At 55.2% G+C, this 16,050-nt stretch overlaps 2 protein-coding genes across 5 annotated transcripts in view; one reads left to right on the top strand and one right to left on the bottom strand.

The window, feature by feature from the left end:
• ADD3 (adducin 3) overlaps positions 1-16,050 on the top strand; it is an 80,981-nt gene that overhangs the window by 3,867 nt on the left and 61,064 nt on the right. The gene's annotated exons all lie outside the window — the stretch shown is intronic.
• Positions 6,893-8,830, bottom strand: LOC136626798 (glutamine-rich protein 2-like). Its single transcript, XM_066601802.1, has one exon. The coding sequence runs from the start codon at positions 8,828-8,830 to the stop codon at positions 6,893-6,895; it is 1,938 nt and encodes a 645-aa protein (XP_066457899.1).

The raw sequence follows: 16,050 nt of genomic DNA, 5'->3' as shown, positions 1-16,050 counted from the left end.
TACATGGCTGCCCCCTGCCAGCCACAGCGCCACCCCTGTCTGTCAGTTTTGTCTGGTATTGCAGCTCAGCTCCTTTTCACTGCAGTACCACGCACAACTCTATGGACAGGGGTGGCGCTGTGTTGGGAAGACAGCAGCTATGTTCCTCTTGCTATAGACAACCCGTTTAAGGTTCAAGCCCTGCAGTGTTCCCAGGGCCTGTATCCATGCTCATCCTGGGCCTCCTGGTTCATGAATACAATGGTAGAAAACAGTGAAGACTGACATTTGCAGAAGCAGAGGTGCAGCACTGCAGGAGTTGGAAAAATGTAGTAAAACCAAGCTTTCCAACATTATTACTGCTTCATATACTTTGTTTCAAGCCTTCAAAATCGAAGACTTAAAGGGAACCTGTCATCAGTAAACTACGGGGCTCAGATGAGGGTTCAGGGCGTCCAGCAGCGGTGCGTCACATGCGGGGTGCCCCATTCCAGCCTTGCAAAGTTGGCATGTGCAGAGAGCTTCTTTTGGGGCGGCTCCGCGGACTCCCTGTTCCTTCAGCTCTGAGCCCCATTAGTGGGTGACGGTGTCCTCTCTAAACACCCAATTAGCGGTTGGCATGTGCCGTTGTAGGTGGTCGCCATCAGCCTGGTGTCCGGGGCAGGGGGGAGGTTGCTGCTGTTTACTGTAGTGGGTTGTTTGTATTGATACATTTTGTTACATTGTATCATCTTGTTTGTTTCGGTTCTCTTTACTGACAGCAACAGAGATCTCAGAGTCTTAACGTTTATTAGAAAGTTGCAAAACTTTTCCTTGATCTTCAGCTGTATTTACATAAACCCTCGGGGTCTGGGTGATGGCAGGCGTGTGGGGCGGGTGATGCATGTGCGGCTTACATGGATAATAGGGCCCGGGATTGTTATTGCCGTTAGTGGTTGTACCACAATTGTACATTCTCCCCCCATTCTGTTTTCCAGGGATCACTACTTTTTGTGTGTGTGTGTGGGAGGGGGGATTTGGTTTCAGAGCAATGTAGTAATTAAAGGGGTTTTACGAGACCCTAATTTGCATGATCTGAGCTCGGGAATATCTGATCAGTGGTCGTCCAGCATTAGGGATCCCCAACGATCAGTGTGTACCAGGCACAGCGCTGGATGTTTGGTAGTGGCAGTGCCAGTTACTGCAGCTCGGTCGGCGTTCACCGTAAGCTGCTCTCGGACCACCCGATGAATGAATGTTACGTAACGGCCTGTGAGGCTCCACCGCAGCCGTCTCTTCAAGCAGCTGATCACTGGAGATCCTCAAAGGTGGACACCCACCAATCAGATATTGATGAGCTATTCTGATGACAAATCATCAATATTAGAGTAACCCCTTTAACCCCTTCCTGCCCCAGGATCTCAATTTACATCCTGGCTTGGAGGAGGTTGCCACAAATGGATGTAAACTTACATCCTATGGATGGCACAGGCTTAGGAGCTGGCTCTGACTGCCAGCCTCCTGTTATAACAGTAGGGGTGGGTGAGAACATGTAAAAGTTTCACAGAGGGAGTGGGTGCCCTTTGTGACATTATTGGCCCTCTGCCATTCAGTTATGGACGACTGAAGAGTTGCGATGGCAACCTGAAGCTAGTCAATGGCCGTGGCCTGTAATATGATAAGTGATAATGCACCGCAGTCGCAGAAGTACTACAGTGTATTATCAGAGAGTTTGTAGCAGTTTCAAGTAAAAAAAACAAAGTAATAGAGATCTTTTGGACACTTTCTCGTCTTGTTTAAATATATTTTAAAAAGTTGAACACACTTTTTAACTTGTTTAGCAAACTCTATAAAAATGGAGCCAAATTCATTTTGCCTCCCAAATAAAGCAATAAAAGTGATCAAAAAATCTAGATGTACCCATAAAGTTACTGATAAAGACCAAAACTCGTCACCCAAAAAACAAGCCCTCGCAGAGCTCCGTCCATGGAAGAATAAAGAGTGCGGCAATGCAAAAATTTTTTTCCAAAAGTGGTAAAAACCTTAAAAAAAACAAAAACTGTATAAATTTTGTATTGTCATCGTACCGACCTGCAGAAAGAACTTATGCTGCATGACTGGAGCTGTAAAACAGAATTTGTTTTTCCCCTGCTTTCAAAAAAAAAAAAAAAAAAGTTCCAAGTTACATGTACCCAAAAATGATACAAATAAAAACTACCGCTCATTACGCAAACGAGCCTCATGTCGATGGAAAAATAAAAGGTCTGACTTTTGATTTTTGTGGAGATGAAAATTTCCAAAGAAACTGTTGTCCTTGGGTCCAAAATGGGCCGCGCCACTAAGGGGTTAAGTATATCCTTTTTTCAGATCAGCAGGTTTATCATTCAGGAACTTGAGAAAGCTGGTCATGTAAGGGTTAAGTAGCGCTATTCCTTATGGAGATGTATCAGGAATACTTGTGCTGCTTATCTCCATCCCACCACTTGTGTATGAGGAAATCCAGACCCCCGGAGTGCAGGAGACATACGGCGGACAGTGGGGTGTGATGCTGTGTGCGTTCCTCCTGCTCCAGGGGGCTCCTGTATAATGGTGTTACACCTGGAGTGCAGGAGACATACGGCGGACAGTGGGGTGTGATGTTGTGTGCCTTCCTCCTGCTCTAGGGGGCTCCTGTATAATGGTGTTACACCTGGAGTGCAGGAGACATACGGCGGACAGTGGAGTGTGATGTTGTGTGCGTTCCTCCTGCTCCAGGGGGCTCCTGTATAATGGTGTTACACCTGGGGTGCAGGAGACATACGGCGGACAGTGGGGTGTGATGCTGTGTGCGCTCCTCCTGCTCCAGGGGGCTCCTGTATAATGGTGTTACACCTGGAGTGCAGGAGACATAGGGCGGACAGTGGGGTGTGATGCTGTGTGTGTTCCTCCTGCTCCAGGGGGCTCCTGTAAAATGGTGTTACACCTGGAGTGCAGTAGACATACGGCGGACAGTGGGGTGTGATGCTGTGTGCCTTCCTCCTGCTCTAGGGGGCTCCTGTATAATGGTGTTACACCTGGAGTGCAGGAGACATACGGCGGACAGTGGGGTGTGATGTTGTGTGCGTTCCTCCTGCTCCAGGGGGCTCCTGTATAATGGTGTTACACCTGGAGTGCAGGAGACATACGGCGGACGGTGGGGTGTGATGCTGTGTGAGTTCCTCCTGCTCCAGGGGGCTCCTGTATAATGGTGTTACACCTGGAGTGCAGGTGACATACGGCGGACAGTGGGGTGTGATGCTGTGTGCGTTCCTCCTGCTCCAGGGGGCTCCTGTATAATGGTGTTACACCTGGAGTGCAGGAGACATACGGCGGACAGTGGGGTGTGATGCTGTGTGAGTTCTTCCTGCTCCAGGGGGCTCCTATATAATGGTGTTACACCTGGAGTGCAGGAGACATACGGCGGACAGTGGGGTGTGATGCTGTGTGCGTTCCTCCTGCTCCAGGGGGCTCCTATATAATGGTGTTACACCTGGAGTGCAGGAGACATACGGCGGACGGTGGGGTGTGATGCTGTGTGAGTTCCTCCTGCTCCAGGGGGCTCCTGTATAATGGTGTTACACCTGGGGTGCAGGAGACATACGGCGGACAGTGGGGTGTGATGCTGTGTGCGTTCCTCCTGCTCCAGGGGGCTCCTGTATAATGGTGTTACACCTGGAGTGCAGGTGACATACGGCGGACAGTGGGGTGTGATGCTGTGTGCGTTCCTCCTGCTCTAGGGGGCTCCTGTATAATGGTGTTACACCTGGAGTGCAGGAGACATACGGCGGACAGTGGGGTGTGATGTTGTGTGCGTTCCTCCTGCTCCAGGGGGCTCCTGTATAATGGTGTTACAGCTGGAGTGCAGGAGACATACGGCGGACAGTGGGGTGTGATGCTGTGTGCGTTCCTCCTGCTCCAGGGGGCTCCTGTATAATGGTGTTACTGCTGGAGTGCAGGAGACATACGGCGGACAGTGGGGTGTGATGCTGTGTGCGTTCCTCCTGCTCTAGGGGGCTCCTGTATAATGGTGTTACACCTGGAGTGCAGGAGACATACGGCGGACAGTGGGGTGTGATGTTGTGTGCGTTCCTCCTGCTCCAGGGGGCTCCTGTATAATGGTGTTACAGCTGGAGTGCAGGAGACATACGGTGGACAGTGGGGTGTGATGTTGTGTGCGTTCCTCCTGCTCCAGGGGGCTCCTGTATAATGGTGTTACACCTGGAGTGCAGGAGACATACGGCGGACAGTGGGGTGTGATGCTGTGTGCGTTCCTCCTGCTCCAGGGGGCTCCTGTATAATGGTGTTACTGCTGGAGTGCAGGAGACATACGGCGGACAGTGGGGTGTGATGTTGTGTGCGTTCCTCCTGCTCCAGGGGGCTCCTGTATAATGGTGTTACACCTGGAGTGCAGGAGACATACGGCGGACAGTGGGGTGTGATGCTGTGTGCGCTCCTGCTGCTCCAGGGGGCTCCTGTATAATGGTGTTACACCTGGAGTGCAGGAGACATATGGCGGACAGTTGGGTGTGATGTTGTGTGTGTTCCTCCTGCTCCAGGGGGCTCCTGTATAATGGTGTTACACCTGGAGTGCAGGAGACATACGGCGGACAGTGCGGTGTGATGCTGTGTGTGTTCCTCCTGCTCCAGGGGGCTCCTGTATAATGGTGTTACACCTGGAGTGCAGGAGACATACGGCGGACGGTGGGGTGTGATGCTGTGTGCGTTCTTCCTGCTCCAGGGGGCTCCTGTATAATGGTGTTACACCTGGAGTGCAGGTGACATACGGCGGACAGTGGGGTGTGATGCTGTGTGCGTTCCTCCTGCTCCAGGGGGCTCCTGTATAATGGTGTTACACCTGGAGTGCAGGTGACATACGGCGGACAGTGGGGTGTGATGCTGTGTGCGTTCTTCCTGCTCCAGGGGGCTCCTATATAATGGTGTTACACCTGGAGTGCAGGAGACATATGGCGGACAGTTGGGTGTGATGTTGTGTGCGTTCCTCCTGCTCCAGGGGGCTCCTGTATAATGGTGTTACACCTGGAGTGCAGGAGACATACGGCGGACAGTGGGGTGTGATGCTGTGTGCGTTCCTCCTGCTCCAGGGGGCTCCTGTATAATGGTGTTACACCTGGGGTGCAGGAGACATACGGCGGACAGTGGGGTGTGATGCTGTGTGCGTTCCTCCTGCTCTAGGGGGCTCCTGTATAATGGTGTTACACCTGGAGTGCAGGAGACATAGGGCGGACAGTGGGGTGTGATGTTGTGTGCGTTCCTCCTGCTCCAGGGGGCTCCTGTATAATGGTGTTACACCTGGAGTGCAGGAGACATACGGCGGACAGTGGGGTGTGATGTTGTGTGCGTTCCTCCTGCTCCAGGGGGCTCCTGTATAATGGTGTTACACCTGGAGTGCAGGAGACATACGGCGGACAGTGGGGTGTGATGCTGTGTGCGCTCCTGCTGCTCCAGGGGGCTCCTGTATAATGGTGTTACACCTGGAGTGCAGGAGACATACGGCGGACAGTGGGGTGTGATGCTGTGTGCGCTCCTGCTGCTCCAGGGGGCTCCTGTATAATGGTGTTACACCTGGGGTGCAGGAGACATACTGCGGACAGTGGGGTGTGATGCTGTGTGCGTTCCTCCTGCTCTAGGGGGCTCCTGTATAATGGTGTTACACCTGGAGTGCAGGAGACATACGGCGGACAGTGGGGTGTGATGCTGTGTGCGTTCCTCCTGCTCTAGGGGGCTCCTGTATAATGGTGTTACACCTGGAGTGCAGGAGACATACGGCGGACAGTGGGGTGTGATGCTGTGTGCCTTCCTCCTGCTCTAGGGGGCTCCTGTATAATGGTGTTACACCTGGAGTGCAGGTGACATACGGCGGACAGTGGGGTGTGATGCTGTGTGCGTTCCTCCTGCTCCAGGGGGCTCCTGTATAATGGTGTTACACCTGGGGTGCAGGAGACATACGGCGGACAGTGGGGTGTGATGCTGTGTGCGTTCCTCCTGCTCCAGGGGGCTCCTGTATAATGGTGTTACACCTGGAGTGCAGGAGACATACGGCGGACAGTGGGGTGTGATGCTGTGTGCGTTCCTCCTGCTCCAGGGGGCTCCTGTATAATGGTGTTACACGTGGGGTGCAGGAGACATACGGCGGACAGTGGGGTGTGATGCTGTGTGCGTTCCTCCTGCTCCAGGGGGCTCCTATATAATGGTGTTACACCTGGAGTGCAGGAGACATACGGCGGACAGTGGGGTGTGATGCTGTGTGCGTTCCTCCTGCTCCAGGGGGCTCCTATATAATGGTGTTACACCTGGAGTGCAGGAGACATACGGCGGACAGTGGGGTGTGATGCTGTGTGCGTTCCTCCTGCTCCAGGGGGCTCCTATATAATGGTGTTACACCTGGAGTGCAGGAGACATACGGCGGACAGTGGGGTGTGATGCTGTGTGCGTTCCTCCTGCTCCAGGGGGCTCCTGTATAATGGTGTTACACCTGGGGTGCAGGAGACATACGGCGGACAGTGGGGTGTGATGCTGTGTGCGTTCCTCCTGCTCCAGGGGGCTCCTGTATAATGGTGTTACACCTGGGGTCTGACTACTTCTGCATCTTGTTAATATCTGATGTTGTACCTGTGCCTCTTCTGCACTGTACATGTCAATCTCTGCCGGCATAAGAGCAGCGCGGTCTCTCCATTGTTAGTATAGATGAATGATTAGATAATAGGATAAATGCCGGTTAGATAATAGGATATTCGCCGCCATTGACCTCAGATGACAGTCAGCCGTTCTTCTCACCAAGATAATCTCTTGGCAAACCCAGGGAGGCCTGATGGCCGAACTGTCAGTGCCTGGAGAACAATGAGAAGGAAACTATAGTGATGGGCTCTGGGTTTTCCTCTGCACCCTGCTGTCTTCTCTATGATCTCGCTCCCTGGCTCCTCGCTGCATCCTGCTGTCTTCTATATGATCTCGCTCCCTGGCTCCTCTCTGCACCCTGCCGTCTTCTATATGATCTCGCTCCCTGGCTCCTTTCTGCACCCTGCTGTCTTCTATATGATCCCGCTCCCTTGGCTCCTCTCTGCACCCTGCCGTCTTCTATATGATCTCGCTCCCTGGCTCCTCGCTGCACCCTGCTGTCTTCTATATGATCTCGCTCCCTGGATCCCCGCTGCACCCTGCTGTCTTCTATATGATCTCGCTCCCTGGCTCCTCGCTGCACCCTGCCGTCTTCTATATGATCTCGCTGCACCCTGCCGTCTTCTATATGATCTCGCTGCACCCTGCCGTCTTCTATATGATCTCGCTGCACCCTGCCGTCTTCTATATGATCTCGCTGCCCCCTGCCGTCTTCTATATGATCTCGCTGCCCCCTGCCGTCTTCTATATGATCTCGCTGCCCCCTGCCGTCTTCTATATGATCTCGCTGCCCCCTGCCGTCTTCTATATGATCTCGCTGCCCCCTGCCGTCTTCTATATGATCTCGCTGCCCCCTGCCGTCTTCTATATGATCTCGCTGCCCCCTGCCGTCTTCTATATGATCTCGCTGCCCCCTGCCGTCTTCTATATGATCTCGCTGCACCCTGCCGTCTTCTATATGATCTCGCTGCACCCTGCCGTCTTCTATATGATCTCGCTGCACCCTGCCGTCTTCTATATGATCTCGCTGCACCCTGCCGTCTTCTATATGATCTCGCTGCACCCTGCCGTCTTCTATATGATCTCGCTGCACCCTGCCGTCTTCTATATGATCTCGCTGCACCCTGCCGTCTTCTATATGATCTCGCTGCACCCTGCCGTCTTCTATATGATCTCGCTGCACCCTGCCGTCTTCTATATGATCTCGCTGCACCCTGCCGTCTTCTATATGATCTCGCTGCACCCTGCCGTCTTCTATATGATCTCGCTGCACCCTGCCGTCTTCTATATGATCTCGCTGCACCCTGCCGTCTTCTATATGATCTCGCTGCACCCTGCCGTCTTCTATATGATCTCGCTGCACCCTGCCGTCTTCTATATGATCTCGCTGCACCCTGCCGTCTTCTATATGATCTCGCTGCACCCTGCCGTCTTCTATATGATCTCGCTGCACCCTGCCGTCTTCTATATGATCTCGCTGCACCCTGCCGTCTTCTATATGATCTCGCTGCACCCTGCCGTCTTCTATATGATCTCGCTGCACCCTGCCGTCTTCTATATGATCTCGCTGCACCCTGCCGTCTTCTATATGATCTCGCTGCACCCTGCCGTCTTCTATAGGATCTCGCTGCACCCTGCCGTCTTGTATAGGATCTCGCTGCACCCTGCCGTCTTGTATAGGATCTCGCTCTCTGGCTCCTCGCTGCACCCTGCCGTCTTGTATAGGATCTCGCTCTCTGGCTCCTCGCTGCACCCGGCCGTCTTGTATAGGATCTCGCTCTCTGGCTCCTCGCTGCACCCTGCCGTCTTGTATAGGATCTCGCTCTCTGGCTCCTCGCTGCACCCTGCCGTCTTGTATAGGATCTCGCTCTCTGGCTCCTCGCTGCACCCTGCTGTCTTCTATTTGATCTCGCTCCCTGGCTCCTCGCTGCACCCTGCTGTCTTCTATATGATCTCGCTCCGTGGCTCCTCGCTGCACCCTGCTGTCTTCTATATGATCTCGCTCCGTGGCTCCTCGCTGCACCCTGCTGTCTTCTATAGGATCTCGCTCCCTGGCTCCTCGCTGCACCCGGCTGTCTTCTATAGGATCTCTCTGCATCCTGCTGTCTTCTATATGATCTCGCTCCCTGGCTCCTCTCTGCATCCTGCTGTCTTCTATATGATCTCGCTCCCTGGCTCCTCGCTGCACCCTGCTGTCTTCTATAGGATCTCTCTGCATCCTGCTGTCTTCTATAGGATCCCGCTCCCTGGCTCCTCGCTGCACCCTGCTGTCTTCTATAGGATCTCTCTCCCTGGCTCCTCGGTGCACCCTGCTGTCTTTCATAGGATCTCGTTGCACCCTGCTGTCTTCTATATGATCTCGCTCCCTGGCTCCTCGCTGCACCCTGCTGTCTTCTATATGATCTCGCTCCCTGGCTCCTCGCTGCACCCTGCCGTCTTCTATAGGATCTCGCTCCCTGGCTCCTCGCTGCACCCTGCTGTCTTCTATAGGATCCCGCTCCCTGGCTCCCCGCTGCACCCTGCGGTCTTCTATAGGATCTCGTTGCACCCTGCTGTCTTCTATATGATCTCGCTCCCTGGCTCCTCGCTGCACCCTGCTGTCTTCTATAGGATCCCGCTCCCTGGCTCCTCGCTGCACCCTGCCGTCTTCTATAGGATCTCGCTCCCTGGCTCCTCGCTGCACCCTGCTGTCCTGTGTGTGATCTCGGCTCCTCTGATCACTTCGGTGCCCTGGCGATGCTCTTTGCCCCTGGTTTGCCCCGGTTCCCTTGTGGCCTGGTGTCTGCTTTTCCTCTCACAGTTAATCTGATGGAAACATAAATCGGTTGGCGCAGTTTGCAGGCGACAATCTTTCTCATCACAGGGAGCTCACGTGGCTCTGAGCTGTGCCAGCGCCCAGTCATGCCAGCTGCCTCTACTGCCTCCTGGTTGTTGTATCCCTGCAGTCCTGTTCAGTTATGGCGCAGATGCAATGTGACAATGTAGTTTGAGGGCTGGGTGCAGGTAGCGGAGGCGCGGGGTAGCTGAGGCGCGGGGTGCTGGATGCGGGTAGCGGAGGCGCGGGGTGCTGGATGCGGGTAGCGGAGGCCGCTCTTTGTAATATAGGAGCTGAATTCTGCGCCTGCAGCCGTGGTCAGAGCTCGCCACTCCGTCCGTCCCTCAGGGCCGGAGACCGGAAGACTCCTTATGATTATAGAGAATCTCCTAAAGCCCCCCACAGTTCAGTCGTACAAACCCCCGGTATGTTGGGCCGGACGACTCCAATGCATGCGAGCCGGAGCAATAGCTGTCTGACTGCAGCTTAACCCCTTAATGACGCAGAATGTAAATTTTTGGTCTTTTCTTCCGACTTTTAGAAAATCACAGCTTTGTTTAATATCCGCCCGTGCCGCTGCTGCTGCGGGCCTCTTGTCTACCACTTGTATCTCTCAATGCCTTATATAACTTACCGGAAAACTTCTGAGACCCTTCTAAGTGGCGTGAAATGTAAAATAAAGTAATTGCGCCAGCTTTGAGGGGCGGGGCTTGTTATGGCGCACACACTGCGGCGGAGGCGACCGCTGTATTTACGGGTCGCTGCCATTACAACATTTATAACGTTTTGCTGTTTTGTTTTTTGGACTATTGAAATCTAAGATATTTTCAGTAAATAAGTCCACACGTTTTTACATTTTCCGCTGACGGTTTTGCGACGGCTCATTTTTTTGCAGGACGTTGTGTAGTTTCTGTTGGAACCATTTTGGGGAACATGCGACTCTTTGATCGTTTTTTTATAAGTGTTTTTTCTTGGTTTTTTTTCTGCCGTTGATTATTTCTGGCGATATTCGCTGCGGGATGAATGATCGGCCCCTGCGGACGCAGCGATAGGTGTTCGTTATAAATATGGAAAAAGGGTTTTTGTTTTTTAAACAATTTTTACACTTTAGTTTTTAGTCCGCATAGGGGGGACTTGAACTTGCGCTCATTTGTTCACTCGTACATTATAATGCGTTCTGACAGTCTATGGAGCCCAGCACAGGGATGGCTGGATGGGCAATCCATCATGGCGCCTTGCGAACTTTCAGAAGACTGCAGGCTGCCTTGGCAATCAGTGAGGGGGAAGCAGGTGGGGTAATTTAGTGAATTTAAAGGGTTAAATCTATGATCAGCATTCGTGCCGATCGGGGGTGTGGTGGGCGGGTCTTAGCTGTCAGACCCCCGCCATGTATGGTGTGGAAGCGGCTCCCGATCCTGCTGTATATAAACCCCCCATCCCCCATAAATATTGGTCCTGGGGCATGAAGGGGTTAGTCGCCCCCTCCGCCCAACACCCTAACCCGTAGCAGTCAGTGAATGCCGCCATGCGGTTTTGTGTTAACCCTTAACAGTTCACTACATCCAGCGCACTTTGTACCGCGCGCCCCCATAGTCCCGGCCGGCTGTAACCGACGCGGATGGTTTGACCCATTTTTCCGTGTGCGTTGCTGTCCGGCGGCCCCCCGTCGGCTGCTGTTTACGCAGTTGTCTGACCGTCTTCCCCGCTTCCTTTTGATCGCAGTCGCCGCGGTCTGGGCTGTTTTTGTTCCTGGTAACCAGAGAGGACGAACATGCGGCGATTGTTTCCATCAGGAAGGATAAGTTGTTTGTAAATAGAAACCAAACCCGGAGCCGCCGCTGCGCTCGGCCCATGGAAGCCGCGGGGGTCTGAAACGCGGGGGAAGGGGAAGCTTCACCTCTTGCTTGAAACATCGGTTTTTGTTTTGCCTCCGTGTGTTTACAAAGGTTTCTTGTTGGCCTACAAAAACTTTATTAGTACAAACGATGGAGGCGAAGCTCATGGGTAGTGAGCGGCTGCAGAGGGGCGGTCTGCTGCGCCGGGGGCTGCAGAGGGGCGGTCTGCTGCGCCGGGGGCTGCAGAGGGGCGGTCTGCTGCGCCGGGGGCTGCAGAGGGGCGGTCTGCTCCGCCGGGGGCTGCAGAGGGGCGGTCTGCTCCGCCGGGGGCTGCAGAGGGGCGGTCTGCTCCGCCGGGAGCTGCAGAGGGGCGGTCTGCTCCGCCGGGGGCTGCAGAGAATCCGCACATTACATGAACAATCTGCCGAGTTCAGTTACGAGTTGTGTAATACTTCATTTCCCCTGTTGGGGCGCTGCAGGGAAATTGAACTCTTACCACCAGGTGGTTCTTTAGCTTTCAGATGGTCTGCTGTATATGTGAGCCAACACCAAGACAGGTGACAGCAGCCAGCGAACCAGAGGGCGGACCCCCAATGATCAGCTGTGGACCACCTATACGGACATCTTTGACAGCTACAAAACCCCTTAAAGGTGTCCTCCACTTCTATATCCATGTCTGGGGCAGCCGCAGTTTACATCCATAGGCTGAACCCCTACAGACCAAACACCTACAGCTGCGGTGACTGCGACCTTCCACTGACTACTAGGGGAAGAGTTCTTACTGACTGGTAGGGAGTAAGAGGGGAAGGGGGGCATCGCTGTAACTGGTAGGGAGTAAGAGGGGGAAGGAGGCCTTGCTCTGACTGGTGGGGGAGGGGGGCCTCGCTGTAACTGGTAGGGAGTAAGAGAAAGGCGGGGCCTCGCTGTGACTGGTAGGGAGTAAGAGGGGGAGGGGGGCCTCGCTCTGACTGGTAGGGAGTAAGAGGGGGAGGGGGGCCTCGCTCTGACTGGTAGGGAGTAAGAGGGGGAGGGGGGCCTCGCTCTGACTGGTAGGGAGTAAGAGGGGGAGGGGGGCCTCGCTCTGACTGGTAGGGAGTAAGAGGGGGAGGGGGGCCTCGCTCTGACTGGTAGGGAGTAAGAGGGGGAGGGGGGCCTCGCTCTGACTGGTAGGGAGTAAGAGGGGGAGGGGGGGGCCTCGCTCTGACTGGTAGGGAGTAAGAGGGGGAGGGGGGGGCCTCGCTCTGACTGGTAGGGAGTAAGAGGGGGAGGGGGGCCTCGCTCTGACTGGTAGGGAGTAAGAGGGGGAGGGGGGGCCTCGCTCTGACTGGTAGGGAGTAAGAGGGGGAGGGGGGGCCTCGCTCTGACTGGTAGGGAGTAAGAGGGGGAGGGGGGGCCTCGCTCTGACTGGTAGGGAGTAAGAGGGGGAGGGGGGGCCTCGCTCTGACTGGTAGGGAGTAAGAGGGGGAGGGGGGGCCTCGCTCTGACTGGTAGGGAGTAAGAGGGGGAGGGGGGGCCTCGCTCTGACTGGTAGGGAGTAAGAGGGGGAGGGGGGGCCTCGCTCTGACTGGTAGGGAGTAAGAGGGGGAGGGGGGGCCTCGCTCTGACTGGTAGGGAGTAAGAGGGGGAGGGGGGGCCTCGCTCTGACTGGTAGGGAGTAAGAGGGGGAGGGGGGGCCTCGCTCTGACTGGTAGGGAGTAAGAGGGGGAGGGGGGGCCTCGCTCTGACTGGTAGGGAGTAAGAGGGGGAGGGGGGGCCTCGCTCTGACTGGTAGGGAGTAAGAGGGGGAGGGGGGGCCTCGCTCTGACTGGTAGGGAGTAAGAGGGGGAGGGGGGCCTCGCTCTGACTGGTAGGGAGTAAGAGGGGGAGGGGGGCCTCGCTCTGACTGGTAGGGAGTAAGAGGGGGAGGGGGGCCTCGCTCTGACTGGTAGGGAGTAAGAGGGGGAGGGGGGCCTCGCTCTGACTGGTAGGGAGTAAGAGGGGGAGGGGGGCCTCGCTCTGACTGGTAGGGAGTAAGAGGGGGAGGGGGGCCTCGCTCTGACTGGTAGGGAGTAAGAGGGGGAGGGGGGCCTCGCTCTGACTGGTAGGGAGTAAGAGGGGGAGGGGGCCTCGCTCTGACTGGTAGGGAGTAAGAGGGGGAGGGGGGCCTCGCTCTGACTGGTAGGCAGTAAGAGGGGGAGGGGGGCCTCGCTCTGACTGGTAGGGAGTAAGAGGGGGAGGGGGGCCTCGCTCTGACTGGTAGGGAGTAAGAGGGGGAGGGGGGCCTCGCTCTGACTGGTAGGGAGTAAGAGGGGGAGGGGGGCCTCGCTCTGACTGGTAGGGAGTAAGAGGGGGAGGGGGGGGCCTCGCTCTGACTGGTAGGGAGTAAGAGGGGGAGGGGGGGGCCTCGCTCTGACTGGTAGGGAGTAAGGGGGAGGGGGGGCCTCGCTCTGACTGGTAGGGAGTAAGGGGGGGAGGGGTCTTTCTCTGACTGGTGTGAGGAAGGGGTCGGGGAGATAAAGCACTTCTTTTCCTTCTGGGGGTACAGTTGTGTGGGTACCTGGACACGTGTCGTCGGCCCCTGTGATCTGCGTGTGACGTGTTTATCTTCGGATTGAGAGCGGATCTGCATGACTCTTCTCGCCGGCTGAGTGATCGCTCTTACACACGAGGACGCTGCGGAGTTTATTCTAGGACGGTGGGACATTCACTCCCATCCACAGAATAGCGCAGTTACCGGTGAGAAGCGCAAGAGTCAGGAGAGTAAACCGCGAATGGTGGGGACCGCAGCGCAGCCGGAGGCGGGCCCGAGCCTCTGTTCGCGTAGCGCAGTTCTGGCCACACGTCCGCGAACCGCACGCCGTCGTACTGCAAACTGCCGTATTTATGCGCTCCACCTCTGCTGGCTTATGATGTGGGGGTTCCCTTTCCCCAGTAGTTAAGGAGAGCCCACCCAAGTCGTTACACCCCCCTAATATAATAGTCACAGACCCCGCCTTCCACGTAACCAGCGCTCCTGTCCTCCCCCGGGTAGCTGTACCCCACCCCACACTTTACCCAAGCCCCCCTGTTAGTCCCAGCCCCCCCCCCCCCCTTCTCACTCCGTGTACCGTACAGCGCCTTCAGCAGGCAGGAAGCAACATATCCGGTTGCTCATTGGCCCCTCCTCTTCTGCTCATGTTCCAGACCCTCAGCTGTGAGAAGTCTGGGGTCCGTCAGGGTCTTTGGCCCCCCGATATAAGCGATGGTGGTTCCCGTACAGATGAGAAGCCGGCTGACAACCCCTGAGGGGCTGAGATTTAGTGTTGGGCAGAATGGCGCACTCGCTGGGCGTTGGCGTATTAGACAACCTGTTAATCACGTCTCACTTTCTCTGTAACCCGTTGCGGTTATTAGAGCGACTTGGCGCAGAGCTTGCAATCAAGAGTGTCGTAAAGGAGCCGCGTCTGGAACCAGTCGGTCCGGTTCGCGGAGGGGTGACGGCGCGGCACATCTGCCCCGGGGGCTCAAAACCGGTTCCCCCACTTCACACAGAGCGTGCCAAGATAAAATAAACAAGTGGCACCGGAAGATGCAGCTGTGGCCCCGCGCCCGGCGCTCGCCCAGCTGTGGGTAATGCCAGCGGGCGGCACAGCTTGGTCTGTTGATGTTTATGCAGTTAACCATTTAGTGCCCAGGGCTATCTCTTCCGTGAGCTCAGACTTTCTCCCTCCACTTCGAGCGGATGATTAAAGGAAATATATGCGCCAAATATATTAAAAGGCGCACGCTGCATAACTGGCGTGTTTTGGCCCATCTTAAAGCTGGATAATGAAATTAGCGCCACTTTTGCGCCATTTTTTTGGCTATGAACTTAAGGTAACTAAACTTTTCAAACTTGTGCGCTGTTATAGCGACGTGTCGGCTTGGCCGAGACCCCCACTATTAGCTAAAACCAATGGGCAGAAGCGCATTTCCCGTCCCCGCTCGCAGCGGTGTACAGGCTCTGTAGAAAGTCTGCGGAGCACCGCTGCCCCTTCACTGTAGTAATGGTGGGGGTCTCTGCATCCAGACCCCCACCGTTCAAAACTTCGGAAGTGTTCAAAGTTTGAGAAGGTTTAGTTACATTTTGAACAACCGTCCCACAAACTCCTGCAATGTCAGAGGTTTTGACTGGTGAGACCCCCACAGATCGCTATAACTCATGGGCGAAGCACTCGGCTGAGCGCTGCACCCCTTCAGTGGTGTGCGGACCCCATAAACTTTGTATGGAGCCTGTGCAGCGGTCCGAGCGGTGACAGAAACCGGGGAACTGGCACAGTGCTGACATGATAGTGGGGGTCCTGGCAACGGAATCCCACCAATCAAAACTCGCCTGTCACAAGTTTAAAAAGTTGAGTTACGCTTTTGTAAACTTGCGGTCTCTGTGCGCCTCCACAACTTGGCGCGGTTTTTATGGCAAAAATTGGCACAAATCTAGTTTTCCTCGTGGGGTTTTGAATTTCTCCCCCTTCCTGAGCAATACGGACCACCGCCTCTACACGGGGGACCTACAACACTGTCCGTCCTCAGCCTTATGAATAGAATGCCAAAGCTACAGTAAAAGCTGACACTCTGAGAAGGAGAGAACATAAAGCAATGCTTTCTCTGCCTCTTAGGGTCCGGGGACCTCCAGGAGGACCCCGTGGGCCGTTGGTGGATGTTGCTCGCGATGGGGGGGGGGGTCCCTTCTCTCCTCTGCCGAGTTCTATCATCCAAGCGTGTAGAGGAGCCCTATAGGGACTGCGGCAGACTTCACGCTCCTGAGTGACCCCGATGTACATGTCAGCTGAG

This window comes from Eleutherodactylus coqui, chromosome 4 (assembly GCF_035609145.1).
Source record: "Eleutherodactylus coqui strain aEleCoq1 chromosome 4, aEleCoq1.hap1, whole genome shotgun sequence".
NCBI classification, from domain to species: Eukaryota; Metazoa; Chordata; class Amphibia; order Anura; family Eleutherodactylidae; genus Eleutherodactylus; species Eleutherodactylus coqui.
The sequence above is the reverse complement of the archived record's forward strand: the minus strand, read 5'-3'. Positions and strand labels throughout refer to the sequence as shown.

What these genes read in the sequence shown, in the direction of transcription:
- LOC136626798 (XM_066601802.1), bottom strand. Translation starts at nt 8,830, where the DNA reads ATGCAGAGAGATCCTATAGAAGACAGCAGGGTGCAGCGAGGAGCCAGG.